We start from the raw sequence: 23,488 nt of genomic DNA on the forward strand, positions 1-23,488 counted from the left end.
ATTTTTCCCTCCTGCTGGGCAAAACTGCAATGTTTAGTCCACTTTTCCATTTGCATTTAAAGATGCAAATCATAGGTGTTTTGAGCACTGTATTTTCTGGAGAGATATTATTTCTTCTTCAAACATGTATTTCATGCCAAAAAAATGAAGGTTGGAACTTTGTAGTCTTACGCATGCATGCATTTCCCTATGGAAGTGTTTGTATATTTTTCTGATACAGAACAGTTGCATTCAGTTCAAGACTGTAGAGGCAAAGCATGTATGTCATGCATTGTGCATGTTATGTCCAATGCAACTAATAAATGCATGTAAGCATTTTTATGTCTTCATAGATAAACATGTGCATCATGCACACATTGGTATTGTGCAGGCAGATTGAGTTGTGCATTTGATTCTGTAATGTCACAATTCACTAATGTTGCACAGGCGCCACATGACATTGTCAGCAAAAAATTGCTGTCTCTTCTTGGTCTTGGCAAATATCATTTTTATTGCACAACAATGATGAAAACATGAGGAACTGGTCGTTTTTCTCTTATGCAGGAACCAAAAAAAAAATCTTATAATGGTAGACAAAATATTTCAACAAAATGTCTCAACATCCTAAAGGACATTGTTGAAGATGAGAACATTTTTAATATTCCTTGCACGAGGAGGGAGTGTGCACTTTGTTTTAGAGGAACATCTCCTTCTAAGTAACTTGCAAGAGAGCAATTTTTTTCAAAACTCACTGTACACTGGTTTTCAAAGGAAAATGGGGCAGAGAGAGTGCAATTTTCAGGGGAAAATTGTCCCATGAAAAGATTGTAATTGGACCAAATATCAGATGAGTTCAAGCGTAAAGGCTTGCAAAATAGTAATATGTCCAGTCACTGAAAAAAATGAAGCTGCAGTTGAATTCCCACAAATTATGTAGTAAGCTTCATTGAAATTAATAGGACTTACTTCAGAATAGACTTTCTGATTGTATTGTAAACTAGTTCTATATCTGAAAAATAAAATGCAATAAAATTGACATATTTTCTCCTTTTAAACAATATGCAAACATATAAATAGATGTTTGAAGACAGTGTAATTTTTAGCAGTGTATTATATAGTCATAATACCACCTCCTGTAGCCTAAAGGAGTCCATATATGTTTGCCAGAATATTGTAAAATGGCAGAAAGATTCCTTATCTAATGGGAGATAGTAACTCACACTTTTTCACTGCTTTCTGGGATTCTTCCTTTTTATAGTTGTTCCTACAATCAAAAATGGAACTGAGACTGTGGTTGTGAATATTAATATGTCTGCTGTTTTGGAGTGTGTAGCAGAAGGTACGCCAGCTCCAAAAATTTCATGGAGAAAAGATGGAACTCTTCTTGCTGGAAGTAATGCCAGGTAACAATTAGTTGCCAGTCAGAAAAAAGGCATTCTATGGTATCAACTCTAGTTTTTGTTTGCAGCATTGGAGTTAAAACACAATTTTTGGAAAAACTTACATAATGAAACAATGTATGGGGAATTAGACTATAGGAACTTAAGATTTGATGTGTATATTAGAAGGTTAACGTTGATTTATGACACTGGGAGAATCAAATTCATTGCTAGGGATGGGAAAATATTTGATTTATTTTTTTAAAAAAAATGTCTGAAAGCTTTTTTTGAGTGTTGAAAAATTCTGTCAAGAATAATCTTGGAATTGCAATAATTTTTACAAAATAGAACTTGTGTTACGCGTGTTGTTTTGTGCTGACCACAGCATTTTTTCCTGTGCAGAAATTAATATTTTTCCATAGAAATAAGTTTCTGTGCAAAAAATGTCATTTGCTGATTTTATTTTCAAATGTTTTACCCATCTTTTTCTTGCTATAAGAAAGTCTTTGAAAAGTGCACATTTTTAAAAAAATGATTTTATGCGCAAAATTAGCACATGTTTTAGTGTGTGCAGCAAACATTGCCCATCAAGTCAAGTGGAGGTGCTCGGGTGAAGGAGGGGGGACACTTCAAAAATAGCCATGTTCAGCCATATATGACCCACTGGCTTCACATTTCCATCCCTGTTCTAACTTTTCTAGAAGCCAAGATATGAAACAAACATAGTAGTTACTATTTGGGACAATCATTTTCTGGAAAATGAGCCTGCCACTTCCTTTTAGTTTATTTAGCCAAAGAGAAATCACAGCTATGTTTTAAATCTTCTATATCTTTTTTGTAGATATTCAGTGTTGAACAATGGATCCCTTCATATAGATTCAGCACATTTGACTGACACTGGTCGCTATCTTTGTATGGCAAGCAATGTTGCTGGCACTGAGCGCAAGCGAATTGATTTCCATGTCCATGGTAGGTTTCTATTGTTTCACATGAAAACATTTCCTTGATTGGATTACTCAATCTTACACAGACTTCTTCATTTTCTGTTATCTTCCACTTATGGAGCATTAGCATCTTTTCTTATGAGTAATATCTTCTTATGGTATGTCCATGTAGGATAGCCTCATTTTAATCCTTTAGGCATCTCATAAGAGCTCAAGCTTGATTCATTCTTGGACACATTTCTTTGCCTTTTGGTGAGTCCATACCGTGTTTCCCTGAAAATAAGACAGTGTCTTATATTAATCCTTGCTCCCAAAGATGCGCTAGGTCTTATTTTCAGGGGATGTCTTATTTTTCCATGAAGAAGAATTCACATTTATTGTTGAACAAAAAAAATGAACATTATATACTGTACAGTAGTTGTTATCACAAACCAGCATAACCAAACTGTGACTCCTATCAAGAATTTCTTGTTATTACCATTATTTCCATGTACAAGACTCTATGATATGTACATTTACCAATCCCGCATGCTCTGGTGTTCTGTTTGGCGGTCATGCTTCCAAACAAAGACTTTGCTAGGTCTTACTTTCGGGGGAGGTCTTATATTTAGCAATTCAGCAAAATCTCTACTAGGTCTTATTTTCTGGGGATGTCTTATTTTCGGGGAAACAGGGTAGTATCTGATGAACTCTTCTCCAGCACCACATTTGCAAAGTTGATTTATTTCCTGCCAGCTTTCTTTAGTGCCCAGAATCTAATACCATACATTGTTTTTAATATTTAGTAGCAATAAACATGGGTTATATGAGTTATATGGCGATACGTTTACACATTTGGGATGCTACTGGTATTCAAATTATTTTAGAGCTATAGTAAATAGAATATGTATGTTCCCTAATACTTTAACTTAAAATCAGTTGCGGGTTGAGTAGGCCCACTGAATAAGTATAATGTATATGTTGATTTACCATTAGTGTACCATGTAGTGGTTCTATAGAGTCACAGTTGGATTTGACTTTTGACTTTCAATTGTTCTGATTATTTGACTTGCTGAGATAGCTGTTTTTCCTATTGTTTTTCCTACTTATGTATATTTCAAATCTCAAATGTATCATGAATATTTGTTGCTTATGTCTTTTAAAATTTAGTTCCACCATCAATTGCTCCTGGACCCAACAACATTACAGTGACTGTTAATGTCCAGACAACTCTGCTATGTGAAACAACAGGAATCCCTAAACCCACAATCATCTGGAAGAAAAACGGACGTCACCTTAATGTGGATCAGAATCAGAATTCATTCAGGTGAAATATGCTGTTTTTACCAATTTATTTTTTTCAAAACTATAAAGGCTGTAATTTGACAGTGGGAACTTAGTTTGTTCATTAATTTTATTTGAAAATGGATTACTTGTATCTCAGTCAATGCAAAGGATAAATCTGTTTTTGTGGCCCAAAAGAGTATGTCTCTTAATCCCTTATCTAGGTAGATGAAATGGGGAAAAGCTTCTTTTTTGGGGGTAATTTTAATGAAACTCTGAAAAATGTATTGGAGATATTTTGGTAAGAAAAAGGTGTCTGCTGCAGTAAACCCCTTCTTCATCCAATCCAGAAATAATGTAATGTATCAGCTGATGTTGAGATCATTCCATACTCTATTTTGACCTAATTCAGAATTGGGAGAAGAGTTAATATTCAACCGAAAGTCAGTGTTATCATCACATCACACTTCATCTCTCAATTTCCACACTGTTTGTACTCACTTCTACTGTGACTTATTACAGGCAAGTCAGATGGCTGGGAATGACAAAATAGTATCATGCAGGGCCAAATCCAGATTAATTTTGAGCAAGATACAGAATTTGGGTTTGCTAAGAGAGGTGATAACTTTGACCCCAAGGCAGAAATCTGAACTAGAGATGATTGATTCCAAGTCTGGGAACCTACAGCTCTTTCTCTTAGTTGAGTTTCAGTAAGGGGCTCAATATAAAATGACTGTCAAATGAATTCCATATTGGAAGAAAGGTGGGAATCAAATCATACAAACAAAGCAATATTTAGATTGTATTCCTTATGGCAACAACTTCACTAACAATAGCATCTTTCCACAGGCATTTGTCTTCAGGATCACTTATAATCATTTCTCCCACAGTTGATGATGCTGGACTCTATGAGTGCACAGTATCCAATGAAGCAGGCGAGGATCAAAGAGCAATTGCCCTCACCGTGCAAGGTATATAAAAAGTTTTCATCAATGTTATTTAGAATGTACATTTATTGGATTTTAAAAGCTACAGGAGGTTAGGCACTGCTAAGAAGTTGGCTTTTAAGCTTTGGGCCTTTCTGTTCTCCAAGTTGCAATTGATCAACCAGGTAGCCAAGCAATTATTTTTATACCCAACATTTGCTCCAGGAAACTCAATGTAATGTGTATGGCTCTCCTCTTTCCTTTATCTTCACAACTGTCAACATACAGACCAGAGGGATGATGATGATGATGATGATGATGATGATGATGATGATGATGACAGTTGTTTATTACCCACCTCTCTTCATGGCTCAAGGCGAGATACAAAATGCAATATGTGGCTCTCCATATTTGTTGAACTACCATTCCCATCATCCTTCACAATTGAGAGTTGATTAGAACAACATCTGGGGAAACATTGCTCACTCCAATCTATATACAGGTTATTATTTAGCCATTCAGCCATTCAGATAATTCTATAGCCACCAGTTGGGAAACTGTTAGGATGTCTTATTTCACAAGACTTCCTTCTGTTTCTGTTCAGACTGGCAGCAATGTTAGGGATGAGAGCCACTTGGGAATCTTTCTGGCTGAAGGCTGGCATGTAAATACTCGACACAATAAACAAACAAATTTATTATTCAGCTCACAGCAACATGATTAGGTATCCATTCTCAAACTGTTGGATAATCCCAGGACCGTTTTCTCATTCTTTTCAGAATCTGATAGGAAACATTAAACAGAGTATATTCAATGAATCAGTGAAATTCACAGATGATTTGAATTTTTTTTTGCTTTCCTTTGATATTTCAATGTGTTTCTTTTTTGGAGAAGCTTTGTCATTGGATTTTATTAATTTTGTTGTGTGTGTGTGTGTGTGTGTATGGGATTCCCATACAACAGCAAATGATTTCGATGCTGATTCCGATAGGACAGATCTACTTCTCTAAACTCAGCTTATTTATGTTGGCATGATAACTAGATAGCTATGTGTCCTTAATTGGTTCTGGTTCTTCTGATCCTTTATTGTAATTCATTCAAGCAATGTAATAGCAGTATAAATGATCAGTACTTCTATCAGTATCTTTCTTTTTCTTAGTGCCACCATCCTTAGCTGATGAAGCTACAGATATTTTGGTAACCAAACTGTCTCCAGTGGTGATCCCCTGCACTGCATCAGGTGTTCCTATGCCAACCATCCACTGGGCCAAAAATGGAATTAGGCTTCTTCCTCGAGGAAATGGCTACAGAATTCTGTCTTCAGGTTACAGTGACTTTGGGTTATAATGATTTTGTATATATTTTTGGAATATAATATTAATGTGAAAGGGAGAGATGCATGCCCATTTGTTCTTGTTACCTTAAATGGTGCCATCATTTTTTCTGAGATAGAACAGTTGGCTACAGCTATATATTGGCTCAACCCTTCTTGAGTCTAATATTCCTTCTCTGCTTGCTATGGTACTTCCTCTCCTAACACCCTTCTTCCAGTTCAGGTTTCACAATCATGTTAATGAAGAAGGCAGAGGTCTAGAATTCTGCTATGAGAAAAATGTGTGACTGGATATTGAAAAGACATGTTGTTGGGTAGGGTGAAGGATTAAACACTTTTATTTATGCTAACTCATGTGAGGAGAAAAAATAATAGCCAGACAATTGGATATGCAAGTATTCCGTTGCTCTGACCATAGACTCATTTTTCACAGCCTGAGGAGAAAATGAAAATGAAATTGCATATGTCTCCATTTCTTTGTACATATGTGTTGCTTTCCTGCCATCCTCCCCCATTCAGCACCTCCACTGTATAAATCTCTTATCTTGTTTTTTAAGTAGTTCTACATTCTCTCCATCTTTAAAGTTATTATCTGTGAAAAATAAAGGAAGGAAAAATACATTTTTATTTCACTTGACATTTTCATAAAAGGCTGAAACAGATGGAACTTTTCTATAAAGGTATATTTCCATCAGCTCTTTAGATGTCAGTGCAGCTTTTGCTGAGGAAGTTCCTAACTTTTTATACATTTATTTATAGGAAATTGGGAGAAATGACATTTCAGTTGCCCAGGAGTTGGAAGTGGAATCTGATCATAACTGATAAAAGTTTCCTTCTTCTTCCTTTAGGTGTTATTGAAATAATGGCTGCTCAGCTAGACCATGCAGGAAAGTACACCTGTACTGCACACAATTCTGCTGGCTCTGCCCATAGACATGTCATGCTTCATGTTCAGGGTGAGGTGGGAACTTGTATATTTCTCATCCAACTGAGGGGGGATTTTCTCACCATCATGAATTTAAGGGCTGAATTCATACTGAAAATGTCCAAGTGGCAAAACCCTGCTGGAAGTATTACCACCTACATATTAAGAAAATTCCAGAGGTACAATAATGGAGGGTTCTTCCTGATTGTGGTTTTAAATGATGGTTCTTCTGAATAAGGATAACTCTTCCTGCATAAAAATCTATGTTGGTTTAGAATTTCAGTTGGCCCCTTGCCTGATGCCTAGTTTTTTTACAATTTAATATTGTTTATATTTTAATAATTTGTGAACTCCAGTGAGAAGGTCTCCCCTGGAAGGTTATATAAATGTATATTTGTTTAACCAGTTTGGTAGATAAGCTTTCCTTTTGTGCTCATTTGTCTCTTAGAACCACCCACTATCCAACTCCAGCCTGGCACACTTGATGTTATTCTCAACAATGCAGTTCTCTTACCATGTGAAGCAGTAGGCACACCTCGTCCCGTAATAACATGGCAGAAGGACGGGGTCAGTGTTATCACCACAGGTATCTTGATTCATTATATGCTATTTCCAGAATTTAACTGCATTACTTTGTCTTTCACATTCCTAGTCCACAAGGTACACAAATGCCTCCCCATATCTTTTTAGATATCTGAATAACGTCAACATAAACCTCTTTCCTGTATCTTTAACAGTTCCTTCAACCTTTCCTTGTAAAATTCGTCTCACTTTTAATAAGCCTTACTTTGTTTCACTATACTTGTGACTTAGGTTATATAAGGTGTGCATGTGTTTTAGGGAACAGATACACAGTTCTTCCGAGTGGTAGTCTGCAAATTGCAAAAGCTGCTGCTGAAGATGCCGGAACATACATATGTGTTGCTCAGAACCCAGCAGGCACTGCTGTAGGAAAGGTCAAACTAAAAATTCAAGGTAAGTTTTATATGTGAACTATAAACCTAAGCCAAATCCAGTTGTTAGGCCTTACTCAGGTAGGGATACTGAACCAGTGGAAACTTGAATAGTCATCAGATGTGTGAATTCCATTAATCCAGTGGGCCGTTTCTAAGTGAGAAGTAACAACTGGTGTTATGTCCTGTTTAAAACTGATATTGCCTTAGAAAATATTCAGTACATTGCTAGACCTTTGCCAGATATTATTGTATATAATTGTGTATAAGGTGACCTTATGTATAAGTCAAGGGTAGATTTGGGACCAAAATCATGGATTTTGCAATGACCTGTGGATCAGGTGAGGGTAAAAACCTAGGGATATATAACACACAAATGTTGTACTCTCCTTTTTAAAAATGCATGCTTAAGAAGAGGTAAAGGGAAGGATAAGATCGGTTTATTTGAAGGGTTGCAATGTAATGAAAGGTGTAAATTGCATTGTTCATCTTAAAAATGTCTACATTCTCTACAAATACAAATGTTAGATAAATGAAGAAAAATAATGAGAATATAGCTTAAAAAGGGAGGAGGAGGGAAGCAAAAAAGATATCCCATCTTCTTTCCATCCTACCTCACCCTCTTTTTCTTTTGCAATATGGGGAAGCCTAAACGATGTGGCACTTCTGGTGAATAGTAGTATTGGTGGTCATTTTAATAGCTGTGTACCCCATTGTTTTGGGCACTTGGGGCAAAGTGGAGCAGCCATTTTTAATAGGGGCTTACTGTTTAAGTCTTCGAAGGCATATGCAGTCAGACCTTGGGGCTCTGCAAAGCATACTGAGGGGCTCTGCACTTCCCTCTTCCTCCTCATTCCTCTGCCTCCTCCCATTCCAAGGGTGCACAGTTCTGCCACCATGCTGCTTCCCTCTTCTTCCTCCTTCCTTGAGATCCAAGCATTCCCTGAGACTCCACACACAGCAGGGACCTAGAAAGGGGATGTCCGGGGTAGGGGTGCTGCTCCTGCCTGTGCCTGATATATATCTATATATATAAAAGAGTGATGGCATCACGGCAATTCACAAAACAACAAAAGTACAGGCCCCCCAACCTCAAAATTTGACAACACAACCCATCATCCACGCCTCAAGGTTGATACAACAAAAAGAAAAGAAAAATAAAGTCCTAATTAGAGAGAGAGGAATAATTGCTTTTATCCAATTGCTGCCAGTTTAGAGGGCTAATCTCTGCCCACTTGGTTGCCTAGCAACCAAGGGACAGCCAGGTTTCAGTTAGGGGACAGGCAGATTTAGGCCTCACTTAGACTTCTTCCACAGATTATCTAATTTGCACTGGATTATATGGCAGTGTAGACTCAAGGCCCTTCCACACAGCTATATAACCCATTTATAATCTTATATTATCTGCTTTGCACTGGATTATCTTGACTCCACACTACCATATAATCCACTTCAGTGTGCATTTTATACAGCTGTGAAGAAGGGGCCTCAGATAATCCAGTTCTGAGCAGATAATATAAGATTAGAAATATACAGTAGAGTCTCACTTATCCAACATAAACAGGCCGGCAGGATAAGTGAATATGTTGGATAATAAGAAGGGATTCAGGAAAAGCCAATTAAACATCAAATTAGGTAATCGTTATACAAATTAAGCACCAAAACATCATATTATACAACAAATTTGACAGAAAAAGTAGTTCCATGCGCAGTAATGCTATGTAGTATTTACAGTAGAGTCTCACTTATCCAATACTCACTTATCCAACGTTCTGGATTATCCAATGCATTTTTGTAGTCAATGTTTTCAATATATCGTGATATTTTGGTGCTAAATTCATAAATACAGTAATTACTATATAGCATTACTGTGTACTGAACTACTTTTTTTGACAAATTTGTTGTCTAACATGATGTTTTGGTGCTTCATTTGTAAAATCATAACTTAATTTGATGTTTAATAGGGTTATCCTTAATTCCTCATTATCCAACATATTCGCTTATCCAACGTTCTGCCGGCCCGTTTATGTTGGATAAGTGAGACTCTACTGTACTGTATTTACAAATTTACCACTAAAATATCACAATGAATTTAAAACACTGACTACAAAAACATTGATTATGAAAAGGCAGACTGCGTTGGATAATCCAGAACATTGTATAAGCGAATGTTGGATAAGTGAGATTCTTCTTTAATGTGAAATAATTACTGGGATAGAATAATGCAGAACAATATAATCTCTAAAACCAGGACAGTAAATAAACAGGGGAATTCCACACAGGAAACAATCAGGGCCAGCTAACACCTCCCAACAAAGTATTCCCATCATCAAAGTCTGGCAAATCCTCTGTTTTCTCAGGGCCACAGACAGTAGAAACACATAAAATATCGCAAACAACACCACTCTGAAACCAAGGGAATTCCAGACAGGAAACAATCAGGGCCAGCTAACACCTCCCAACAAAGTATTCCCATCATCAAAGTCTGGAAAATCCTCTGTTTTCTCAGGGCCACAGACAGTAGAAGCACATAAAATAGCGCAAACAACACCACTCTGAAAACAAGGGAATTCCAGACAGGAAACAATCAGGGCCAGCTAACACCTCCCAACAAAAAATTCACTCAGGGAGGAAACAGCCAGGCTTTAAAGCTGCAAGGCCATTACATCCTAATCATTTTTCCTAATTGCAGCATTCATACTTGCCTCCAACAAACAAAAAAAACCATTCAGAAATATTGTATATTCACAACCTTTAGGAAATAATATCCCCTGATGGCGCAGCGTGTTAAAGCGCTGAGCTGCTGAACTTCTGGACCGAAAGGCCACAGGTTTGAATTGGGGGAGCGGAGAGAGCCCCCACTGTTAGCCCCAGCTTCTGCCAACCCAGAAGTTCGAAAACATGCAAATGTGAGTGCATCAATAGGTACTGCTCTGGCGGGAAGGTAACGCCACTCCATGTAGTCATCCCACATGACCTTGGAGGAGTCTACAGACAACGCCGGCTCTTCGGCTTAGAAATGGAGATGAGCACCAACCTCCAGAGTAAGACACGACTGGACTTAATCTCTGGGGAAAACCTTTACCCTTGACCTTAACTACCACCAATTCCTCAATACTTTATTTCCCATACCACCATATTTCGCCACAGCAACGCGTGGCCGGGCACAGCTAGTATGTTATATATAATATATAATATATAAACATTTCTTTGGGCTCCACTAGAAACTTTTGCTTCAAAATGGGATCCACCACAAAAATGTTAAGATTTAACTTTATACTTGCACAGTCTCAGCGCCTTCCAGTAGCTTACACCTGCTCAGTACTTTCAGTCTTCCAGTCTGCTTCCACAGTAGACACTTGAGCACATGCCCGGCCATTGTCAGTTTTGACTACTGTCTTTCCCCTAGTCTAGATGATATTACAGACTCACCACAGAACGCAGTATCTTGTCCTAGTAGACAGGTTTAATTGCATATAGACTTCACAACAAAAAAGGAGGAAGGGGGGGGGGAATACACTGAACATGGTTCCTTATATACAATATAATTACACATAGTAATCATTGATTGGTTACCAACTAATTGACCCAACCCAAACTCAGGATTGCATCATTAATAATCACCTGGAGTAAGCCCAAACACATTCCCCAAATGATTCCTCATATACTCAATACATTGTAAAACCTAACAAAAAAGCTTGAGAACCTCTAGTTTAGAGCATAGTGCTCATTGAGCCAACATCAACCTCTGACCTGTGAATAAGTTTTTGGGTCAAATTTTGTCATTTTATATATATATATATCCACATAAGTGTATATGGTATGTATCTTCTCTTCAAAGAATAAAGAATTTTTCAGTAGTCTTCCCCAAGGAAATATCATGAGAATAATAGAACATCATTAAAATCATCGAATCATACAGTTGGAAGAGATTGCGTGGGCCATCCAGTCCAACCCCCAGCCAAGAAGCAGAAAAATTGAATTCAAATAATTCAGAATTCATTAGAGCCTGGCTAAGAGAAAGAAAAGAAAAGAAATTAATAAAAATGTTTCTATACAGGATGTTTGAAAAAGAACTCCCTAGTTTTAATGTATTGATACTTAAAACTAAGGAGTTCTTTTTTCAAACACCTTGTATTGCATTTCTGAAACAAAATCTCCTTAGGAAAGTTCCCACAATGAGAAAATGGAATATAAAATTCAATTAATTAGAACAACTTGAAGAAATAAAAAGAAGTGAAATTAAAAACATATAATACTACACTACAGAATTCCCAAGCCAGAGGGGTCTTTATGAAGTAGAAGGCTGTGAAATCCAAGAAGTGTTGTCCCATAATCTTACATTCTTGTTGAGTGAAACATTTTTATTATTTCTTCCAGTCCCTCCATCTGTTAAGCTTCATCCTGAAGAATATGTGGTTGTTATGGATAAACCTGCCACTCTGTTGTGTGAAGCAACAGGTTACCCTGTACCTGAAATTGCATGGCATAAAGATGGACAGCAGGTCGCAGAGTCAATAAGGCAGCGAATCCTTAGCACAGGGTCTTTGCAGATCACATTTGCTCAGCCTAATGACAGTGGACGTTATACATGTACTGCTACCAATGCGGCTGGATCGAGTAGCTACAGTATGGAACTCATTGTCCTTGGTAAGTTAAAGTAGAATTGAGGAACAAACTGACATGTTAAACATAGTGGAAACTAGAATGATGATCAAATTTGGGCTATAAATATACACATAGAGATGTTTTCTGTTCTTTGAGTCATTTTTTTCTGAGCTCAGCTCATGTAATATAAATTACATACTAATAGCGATTCATTATCTTACACATTGCACAACAGGAAAATTTTGTAGATTTTTCCTCTGCTGCCACTGCAGCGTGATGGTTTAGCCAGCTTAATGAGGCAATGAGAACTGAGAAATGCATGGGTTGCAATATCTGAAATTCACACATTGATCAACTAAACACAACTGTTAAGCTTAATTTCTGAGTGACTTCTGGCAATCATATTTTAACCTCCTCATCAGATTGCTTTTTTCCCATCCTAGTGCGCTGCCAGCATACTGCCAGGATGGAGTCCGCTGAAGCCCATTATATGACACAGGGCTACTTCTGGCTGGGCTCAGTTGGGCTCCATCCTGGAAGTGTGCCAGCAGTGTGCTCAGAGGGAGCCCTGAGGAGATGGGTGGCTGCTCATCTCCTCATTGAAGAAGCCAGAAGCAGCATGAGAGGAAGCCAGGGATAGCAGGGAAACATGGGGTGGCAGCTGGTGACCAACCATGGTAAGGGGATGAAGCTGGGCACTGCCCCATGGTTTCCCCAGCTGCCCTCTGTTATCCCCGGGCTTCTGAACCTCCATGTGATGAGGTACCTAGTTCACAGATTATCTAGTTTATACTAAACATCCTCTTACAGTTATGGCAGCTTCTCTCATATGTTGGTAGAATTATACCATCTCATTTCTGTTCTGGATGTCCAAAATAAACGGGTCAAGCTTTCTGAGTTATCTATTGTATAAATATGGTGTTTAATGTCTTTCCATTGGCATACATTTTATTATTGGGGTGCACATAGTTACGGAGTTTGCCATCCAACTTTGTAGAGGCCAAAGAGCATATATAAATAATTGTGTTCTTGAAAAACAATTTATATATTTTAAATATTTCAATATATTTTAAAATATTTTCAAATACATGCAGTCCCACCTAAAATACGCAGCATGCAGGATCACTACACAGCTGTTGAAAATTCACAAATACAGCTATCATGTGTTGCTGATGGAATTCCAACACCATCTATGAACTGGAAGAAAAATGGCATTCTTTTAACTAACACGATGAGAAGACATGTATCAGAGCCATATGGAGATCTCAATGTGGACAATGTGGTGGTAAGTGTTGGTCAAATCAACATGCTTGAGATGGACAGGAGGAACTGGCCTTTTTCCTCTTAGCCATGCACAGAAGTTACACATTGATTTAAATGCTGATGTAAATAGAGCTAAAAGAGTCTGATTGGAAAATGTGTTTTCCAAAACATGTTCTATATACCCACATAATATATATAAAATAGAATTGGGCAACCTCTGAAAGTCTAGAGGCCTTGGCAAGCTATGTCCCGATTCTTTATAATCCCTCCTGTTTAATCTAACAACAACAACAACAACAACAACAACAACAACAACAACAACAAAACTTTATTTATACCCCGCCACCATCTCCCCGTGGGGACTCGGGGCGGCTCACAATGTTACAAAAGTAACAGTGCAAATACATTAACAATATATACAGTTTAAAACACAAGAAGATGATAAAACAGAAGTTAAAACAACATGACCCTCCAGTAGTAAGTCTGTTCCACCACCACACCACACCAGCCTCTATGGGTAAAAAAACTTCTTGTTAGAAAAAAGAAGTGACCAGCAATCAGTTTTTTTTACAAAGTCCTAAAACAGAAAGGACAGAATTAAATTTAAATACCGAATTATCATCTTCAAAGGTGCCTAGGTAGGCACCTTGCATAGGTTTCAATGGGTTCTGGGGGAATTGGGCTATATCTGTGACCTAGAATCACATTTCGCCTTCCTTGACATACAGAACATGTATCACCTAGGAGGTTTTCTCTCCAACTCACCCTCTTACAGTATAATGTAGTACGATATTTTATTTTCCCATCGTGACTTTTGCTGTCATATGTTTTGGGTAGAAATGAAATGTAACTACCATGATTCATCACCATTATCCATGCTGGCTTGGCTGATGGGTGCTGTAGTCCAACATTATCTGGGTTATGAGTTACTCACCTCTGAGTTAGTTGGTCCTCTTATCTGGATTCCATATACCTGTTTTTGATGTATTGTGACTGTTATCTATTTTATTTGATTTTAAAACACTGAAAAGCTTTTTTGGAGGTGATAAAAAAGATTTGTTGTGTTGTGTCTTTCCATAGCAGCAGTCTAAAGCTCTATCACTGTGGAAAATGTCTTTCTAATATTTTTGGATTAGTGAAAAATTTGGTTATTTCTGGAAACAAAATCATATTTTTATTAAACCATATTAGAACAAACAATGCTAAATATTTTCTTCACTTGAACCTAAAATATTTATTGTGTACAACATGTAATTAAATGACTTTTGGGATGCTGCCTTAGTATAAACAGTTGTTACATATATGTATTCTACGTAGTGTGTTTTGTTAATTTTTTTATGAAATATTGATTTCCACCCTGTCTATAGCCTGAAGATACTGGCAGCTACACCTGTATTGCCAGCAATGTTGCTGGTGAGGACACTCACACAGTCAACTTAACAGTTCATGTACTCCCAACCTTCACTGAACTCCCCGGCGATGTGGTTTTAAAAAGGGGGGAACGGCTTCAATTGATGTGTAGAGCAACTGGAGTTCCTATACCCCAAATCACATGGACTTTTAATAATAATATTATACCAGGTAGGTTAATTCAGAAGGAGATAATTTAACAGTTCATATGAGACTGGATATAGAAAATGTGCATAATTTTTGGATAATTAAATTATTGTCATGGAATTATTATTTAAATCTTGTTGTGGTGGTGATAGGATTTTTAAAGACATTTCTGACTTATGGCAACCCTAAAATCAGGGTTTTATTCACAAAATTTGTTCAGAACAGGTTTGTTGTTGCTTTCCCCTGAGGCATGAGACCTCGTCACAATGGCCCATCACCCCACACCCTGTATTGTCCAACTTACCCAATTCACCATCCCACAGGAAGAAACATGGACTGCCCGGCTTACCTCCATTGTTCCTGGTGGAAGATGGGAAGCCTTCCATGCAGCTGGCATAGCGGCATACTCCATTTCACCTTCCTTTTAAGTAAGGAGCCCTAATGAAAATAGTTGTGCATTGTGTAATGGAAGCCAGCGGGCTTTGTGCTTAAAGGGAAGGCGAAGTGGAGCATGCTGCCAAATTTACCCCCATCTGATGAGAACGTAAGATAATGTGATTTGCCCAAGGTCACCCAATGAGTTTCCATATCCAAGCAGGGATTCAAACCTGGTTTCCTTCACTCAAACAACTATACCATGTTGGCTGTCATCTGGTTGCTACTACTCAATAAAATTCCATACCCTGGCATTCAGCAGGTCTGCTTTAATCAATTCAGGCCAGTCTGTTCATATAGGTACACAACTCTGCATTAGATAAGAATGTTTTTTTTTCCTTCAGCATAGTTCTCTTTTAGTTTTAACCTTTTACATGATTCTAACAAACTAAGGCCGGATGTAACCCTCCAAGGTCATTTAACTGTGCCCCGCTCTTGTATTAAAAGGTTTGAGCATCCTTCTCTATACAAATCCTCGTTACAACCACATCTGCAGCATTATGTAGTCATGTAACTGCATCTTAGTCAGGATCTTGGAAATATGGAGAAAAGGCAGTAGATAAGGCAATCAAGCTGATCAAGGAACTGAGATAATTTTCCTGTGAGGAAAAGTTGTGTTGTTTAGGGTTAAAACAGAATGAATGGGAAGCGGAAAAGGAATGCCACCACTTTTAAGACTCACTGTTTTTTATTTTTGCATGAGCCTTTGTTGATATATAAATCCATTTCTTTAGATGCTGTACAGAATGACAATTTTAATTTATTTTTATTTATTTACTTTATTTCTATCCCACCTTTTCCCCAATATTGAGACGCACATACCTGGCCATAATAAATGGCCCAGTATAAAGCACATTTTATTCTTTTTTCATTGTAATTGTGGTCATTCACTGAAGCTTAGTGGTGAGAGATTCCGTACAGACAATGCATTGTTATAATCTGTGGGATTAACTAGTAGTTAAAGCTATAGGTTGACATCAAGCTGCCCACTGAGATGGCTTTAAAGGTGGGTTGGATAAATTCATGGAGCATGGAGACATCAATGTCTCCTTATTAGGTAACCTCTGATATTACAGGATGTATGGTTTTGTGGATGAGTGAATAATTTCCCATATTAGTGCAGAAAAAGTAGAGTCATTTATGGTGTTACAGTCATTCTTAAAAGTAATGTCTGAAATGTTAAAAGGAAAAGTTTCCTTTGACATGCTCATTAGACAATGAAGAAGCAAACATTAAAAGCAGTAAAACTTTACACATTATTTGTGTGTCATTTAATTTGGGGGTTTGAGATTAAACACTCTTAAATCATATAGCATCACTGTTAAATCATGGGTTGCGTATACTCTTAAAATGAGTGAATGCTACTAAATGCCTTGGTTTCTAAAATTGGTCCTATTTAGGCAAATATTTATTGGAAAGGAGTTCAGTAACTGCAAAGCAACTTGCACAGTACTCCTCAACAGTAGAGAAGCCTTTTTCTCTAAAGCTTCAACCAGGCTTTCTTGACGTGCTTTTCTTTTTCTTCTCTTGCTCAACCAGCACAATATGATGGTGTGGATGGAACTAGTGAACTTGTCATTGAAAGAGTATCTAAAGACGACTCAGGTACCTATGTATGTACAGCAGAAAATCTGGTTGGGTCCATAAAGGCTCTTGGCTCTGTATATGTTAAAGGTATGTATTCCAAAGTAAGTCCTGGAATTATTCCATTGGTTCTGTGGTTTCAAATGTCATGTAACAGACCAATCAGTTATGGCAAGAGAGAGTAATGGAAATGGAATAAAAACTGCTTGACTCTAATCAACATGTGGACCTGAATTTAGGCTGGAATAAACATTCACGTTTACATTTAAATTTTAGTGAATATTCTATCGTTAGAAGGGTCAGATTTAAAGATAACTGACTGGCCTACATATCTGAAACAATTGGTTTATTTCATCCCATATTTGCAAAAGTTCATGTTTTCAGCATCCGCAAATACCTCTGAATTCATGTAAGGTTTACTACAGCAGATGGCTTTCATTTATTTTCATCTGACTTCTTACTATATAAAAAAATACTAAACCTGTTTTTTTCCTCCAGAGCCTCCAGTCTTCATTGGAGATTATCATCCCAGTCGCATTGAGCCCCTTGGTGGCAATGCTGTTCTGAACTGTGAGTTTGGAGGAAACCCACTACCAACTATTCAATGGAGCAAAAATGGAGTTGACATTCAGATCACCAATCGAATCAGACAACACAATAATGGATCCCTTGCCATCTATGGCACAGTAGTGAGTAATTACTTAAATCCTGATTGCAATTATCAAATATACATGATCCATCAGTCACATTTTTCACATTTCCTTCCAGGAAGATGCATTGGTGAGCACCCTTTGGGTTTGCTCACTTAACCAATTACAGGTCCATCTAACCGTAGTTCTGCCTAGCCCACATTTTACTAGTTTGTTTGCCAGAAGATCATGGGGGACCTTGTTGAATGCCTTACTGAAATCCAGATACACCACTTCCACAACATTCCCTTCATCTACCCAGCTTATAACTCTATCAAAAAAAGAGATCAGATTAGTCTGGCATTACTTGTTTTTGATAAATCCATGTTGACTATTAGCGATAACAGCATTCATTTCTAAGTGTTTGCAGACCACTTCCTGAATGATCTTTTCCAGAATCTTGCCCGATATCAACGTGAGACTGACAAGATGGTAATTGTTTGGGTCGTCCTTTTTCCCTTCTTGAAGATAGGGACCACATTTGCCCTGCTCCAATCTGCTGGGACTTGTCCTGTTCTCCAAGAACTCTCAAAGCTGATTGCCAGCATTTCCAAAATGACTTCCGCTAGTTCCTTCAATACTCTTGGATGTAGTTGATCTGGCCCTGGGTGCTTCAATTCATTTAGAGTGGCCAGGTATTCCTGGATAACTTGTATCCCTATTTCTGGTTGGATTTTCCCTAATCCTTCATCCATTCCATGTAGCTGAGGTTGAGGACAGCTTTCTTTTTGTGAGAAGACCGAGGCAAAGAAGGCATTAAGTAGTTCTGCCTTTTCTGCTGCCCTGCAGACTAGGACACAGAACAATGGCTTCAAACTACAGGAAAGGGGATTCCACCTGAACATCAGGAAGAACTTCCTCACTGTGAGGGCTCTTCGACAGTGGAACTCTCTCTCCCGGACTGTGGTGGAGGCTCCTTCTTTGGAGGCTTTTAAGCAGAGACTGGATGGCCATCTGTCGGGGGTGCTTTGAATGCGATTTCCTGCTTCTTAGCAGGGGGTTGGACTGGATGGCCCATGAGGTCTCTTCCAACTCTACTATTCTATGATTCTATGATTCTCTATCCCCTATCAGCATCACCCCATCTTCTCCTCGCAGAGGCCCTATCACCTCCTTGTTCTTTCTTTTTCTACCAATGTAAGCAAGGAAGTCCTTTTTATTGTTTTTAATGTCCCTGGCAAGCCTGACCTCATTTTACACTTTAGTCTTGCGAACCTTTTCCCTACAGAAGTTGGTATTTGTTTGAATTCTTCTTTGGTGACTTATCCCCTTTTCCACTTCTTGCGCATGTCTCTTTTGAGTCTTAGCCCGGTTAGAAGTTCTTTGGACATCTATTCTGCCTTTTTTTTGTTTTGCACTTGTCCTATTTTTACAAGCTTAATTATATGGTACTGAATCTTTTCCAGTTTCTATGTAAGTACACACTCCCTTGCACCAAACTGTTTTGAAGCCACTTTATTGCATTGCAAGTCAGCTAGTAGTTCTGTATTGATTTTTTTTAAAATCTGAAAATATGTTTTTCTTCAGAATGAAGATGCTGCAGAATATACATGTGTAGCTACAAATGATGCTGGTGTGGTTGAACATCATGTCATCCTAATGTTACAAAGTAAGCTAAAAATTACTATTCATGCTGTTATTGAGGAATCGAAATGTTATTAGCAGATCTAAATTTATCTGTTGCATATATTGATAGAAGCAGCTTTTAAGACAAACCAAAGTGATTTATTTATCCCTCTGTATTTGCAGTTTTGTCTTTTGCAAATGTGAGTATCCGTGGATTTGATTAACATCTTCTCTCTAGGAATCTGTAGGTCAGTGAGTATGATTCTATGGTCAACTTCCTCCAGTCATGCTGGAAGACCTAGAAATTTCTAGAGATAACATTTCTAGGAATTTCCTCAAGTGCAATTCTGTTTATAGCCTCTAACAGAAGTTGAGCATAAAGTTATGCTGGAAGAACTGAAAATTACTAATGAGGTGCACTCTCATTTTCTTATTCACAGGGGTCTTATGTCCCCAAGCCCATTTCTTCTCTCTATATGATTAAAAAAACACATTTTATCTTTCACAAAGGATTGTTTAGATAAGAATGCTCTTAGAATTTCTGTTGTCAATCTAATGAGTTATATAATTGAGAGTTAAATCTAAGATTGTTTCTACTTAAACAAAACACATTGAAATCAATAGGACTCAAATGAATTAAATTAAGAAAATACTTCGCTTTTTAATAGGTCTATCATAAATAACTTTGGATTTAGCCTTGAGTCTTATGCACCAAGCATCTCATTTTCCTGATTTCCTCCACTTCCCTGATTTTCCTCCACCACATATTACTCCATCCCAAGTGAAAATTCATTCCTTGAGGGAGGCAGTCCTCGGGAAGAGAGAGAGACCCACTAAGCATACTTGTGAATTTAAGTGAATTTCATCATGAGCTGATCTGGACTTAATGTATGAATCCGAACATAATGAACATCTTTAATAATCATGGTATCTACTGCAACTATAAATTTATTTAATACTTTAAAATAAAGAATGAAAGAATTATAACCTTTTAAAATTTGGCTGCTCTTTGAATTTTATTATGTAGTTCTCAGCTCAATAAATATATCTCAATGCATCACTATTCTTAGAAATATGTATGTTGAATTTTTTTTAAATGTTTAAGAAATATGAGTATATAAGTAAATGAAAGATCCATATCAAACTTTGTGTATATATATATATATATATATATATATATATATATATATATATATATATATATAATAAAATTTCCAATATACTGTTCAACACACTGGGAAGGGATTATTGGATCAAGTGAAGTGATTCTCATTCTTAGTGATTTACTGCAAAAATCAACATTGTTGAAACATTCTGTTTATCTTAGGTGCACCTATAATTACTATTGAGCCAGTAGAAACAATTGTTGATGCTGGAACTACAGCAGTGCTGAACTGTCAAGCAGAAGGAGAACCCCCTCCAACCATCGAATGGTCCCGTCAAGGCTGGCCTCTCCGAGGCCAAAACCGAATATCCATTTTGAAGAATGGCTCCTTACAAATCGTAGCTGCACGCAAAGAGGATACTTCTGAGTATGAATGTGTAGCTAGGAACCTCATGGGCTCTGTTTTGATCAAAGTACCATTCATTGTCCAAGGTGAGTGCTGTGCTAGGAACTCTTTGCAATGCAAAGTTGTGCAGACTCTCAAGTAAAGTAGTAATAAAGAGTAACACTGTCTGTACATTCAGTAACCAGTCATGTTTGTCTTGAAGCACACTCAGTACCATGAGATGCCTGATATTATATCAGGTTGCTGTTATATAAGATGGGAAAAGTGATGACAACTCTAAAGGTTCATATGAGACAAAATTCCTATCCACAGATGAGATTGTTTACGGTATTTTTGCATGATTTAATGTGCTAGCATTATCTTTAATGTGCTTGGCTTTCATGGGGAAGCAGTACAGGACAATTTGCAACATGCCTCCAACAAGTCAAGTTAGAAAGGTCTGTTATTCTCAAAGGAAGGATACAGGAGTATTTCCTACCCTCAGATTTGTGTACGGAATGAAGGCATATAATTCTTTCCACAGAATCTTCAAAAACTTTCTTAGTACAGTAGTTCTAAAGTGTGCTCTGCAGAGCCCTTGGGGCTCTGCAAAGCATAATGAGGGGTTCTGTGTTTTCCCCCTTCTCCTGTCTCCTCCCCATCTCCAAGCTTTCCCTCCTCTTTCCTGCTCCTCCCCCTTTGCTGTCCAAAGCCTTTTTCCTCATTTCCCTTGCCTCCAAAGGCCTTTTTCCTCTGCCTCCTTCACTGGCAAGACCCTTTCCCCCATGCCTTCTTTGCTTCCAAAGCCGTATTTCCCTCCCACCATTCAGGGGGTACTTTGATTGTGCTTTTCCTGCATGGTAGAAGGGAGTTGGACTGGATGGCCCATGGGGTTGTTCCTATTATTGTTATTGTTATTGTTATTACAAATGCTGGATGGCTATTTGTTGGGGGTACTTTGGGCTTTTCCTGCATGTCAGAAGTGGGTTGGACTGGATCACTCTGGAGGTCTTCCACTGAAATACTGTTAAATTTATGTTGGTTAAAATTGTTCTTCATTTTAAATATTGCATTGTTCTTTATTTCCTTTTTTTGCACAACAAATGAGATATGTGCAGTGTGCATAGGAATTTGTTAAGCACTTACTCAGTTCAACTATATAATTTGCACAATGTGGAATTTGTTCAAGTTTTTTTTTCAGTTAGTTCACACAAACACTTTCTATCCATCTACCACTGGCCCAGCCCATCTGTCAAATTTTAAAATACAATACGTCAGAAAGTTGACTATGCCTGATATATATTCTATCCTATCCTATCTGATTTGTCGTTGATCCACTCCTTTGGGCTTCACGCAAATTTACCATTTGCCCACACACACATGTATAATACAATATAATATAATATATAAACATTTCTTGGGGCTCCACAAGAAATTTTTGCTTCAAAAAGGGCTCAAATGAAAACATTTGAGAACTCCTGCTCTAGTAACATTGATTTTCCACTTTTTGCTATATTTGACCCACTATTATTGTTACATGTGTATCCTATTCCATTATTCCCTCAAGGGGCTTAAAAGATCTATATGAGTATTTCCAAGTAGATTACTGCATGGCAATTAACTCAATTTTAAGATTACACCTGGTGTTATCAAACTATTAACCCCAACTAACAGATGACTCTTTTTAAAATCTCAAATATTTATCTTTATTTTTCTTTTCCCCTTTTAAAAAAAGAGAAGGAGAAAAAGAAGGAAGGAAAGAAAGAGGCAATAGTTCAGTGTTATGACTCTTGTGTGTCAGGTCACTATCCAGTGAATCAAGGCCCACCTTATGAACATCCAGGAGTTAGCATATTGCACCCATACTAAAGTAATTCCAATGGCTAACAGCTAGTTTCCAGGCAAACTGTTGATTTTGTCCCTCAAATTCCTACATGGTTTGGGTCCAGGTTACCTACAGGATCGCATTTTCCCATATAATCCGCCCTTAGGTCCTCTGTGGTGTGGCTACTCCAGCCTGCCACAACTCAACTGGTGACCATCACCCAGAGGACCTTTTCACGAGCCACCACAGGCTGGAACATGGAAGGTGGAATGACCTGCCAGATGGGATCTAACAGCTAAATGAGCTGTCAGAATTTACAATCTATCTCATGACATATCTCCTCCGGCAGGGCTACCCAATCAGTTTTAATCATGGATTTTAAACTTATATATTGTGTTTTAATCTTTGTTCTGTGTATTTTAATATGTATTGTATTCTATAAAATATATTTTAATATGTGTATTTTATAGAATGTTTAAGATGATTATGCATTTTAAACTACCGTGTTTCCCCGAAAATAAGACAGTGTCTTATATTATTTTTTACTCCCAAAGATGCGTTAGGTCTTATTTTCAGGGGATGTCTTATTTTTCCATGAAAAAGAATTCATATTCATTGTTGAACAAAAAAAATGAACATTTATTCTATACTGTACAGTAGTTGTCATCATAAACCAACATAACTAAACCAGACAAACTGTGACTCCTGTCAAGATTTTCTATTACTGCTATTATTTCCATATACAACTGGTATGTAAACCGCCCTGAGT

The 23,488-nt window shown here is 37.5% G+C and overlaps 1 protein-coding gene across 2 annotated transcripts in view; it reads left to right on the forward strand.

Moving 5' to 3' along the window:
• Positions 1–23,488, forward strand: part of hmcn1 (hemicentin 1) — a 312,600-nt gene that overhangs the window by 257,080 nt on the left and 32,032 nt on the right. For both annotated transcript variants that reach the window (XM_062980741.1, XM_062980742.1), the window contains exons 73-87: positions 1,238–1,382; positions 2,200–2,327; positions 3,452–3,608; positions 4,415–4,536; positions 5,651–5,815; positions 6,673–6,780; positions 7,198–7,335; positions 7,590–7,724; positions 12,083–12,352; positions 13,405–13,595; positions 14,941–15,154; positions 17,105–17,239; positions 17,648–17,838; positions 19,366–19,447; positions 20,732–21,001. In XM_062980741.1, coding sequence (XP_062836811.1) covers positions 1,238–1,382; positions 2,200–2,327; positions 3,452–3,608; positions 4,415–4,536; positions 5,651–5,815; positions 6,673–6,780; positions 7,198–7,335; positions 7,590–7,724; positions 12,083–12,352; positions 13,405–13,595; positions 14,941–15,154; positions 17,105–17,239; positions 17,648–17,838; positions 19,366–19,447; positions 20,732–21,001 — 2,451 coding nt within the window. The remainder of the gene's footprint in view (positions 1–1,237; positions 1,383–2,199; positions 2,328–3,451; positions 3,609–4,414; positions 4,537–5,650; positions 5,816–6,672; positions 6,781–7,197; positions 7,336–7,589; positions 7,725–12,082; positions 12,353–13,404; positions 13,596–14,940; positions 15,155–17,104; positions 17,240–17,647; positions 17,839–19,365; positions 19,448–20,731; positions 21,002–23,488) is intronic.

Source organism: Anolis carolinensis, chromosome 4 (assembly GCF_035594765.1).
Source record: "Anolis carolinensis isolate JA03-04 chromosome 4, rAnoCar3.1.pri, whole genome shotgun sequence".
In the NCBI taxonomy this organism is placed as follows: Eukaryota; Metazoa; Chordata; class Lepidosauria; order Squamata; family Dactyloidae; genus Anolis; species Anolis carolinensis.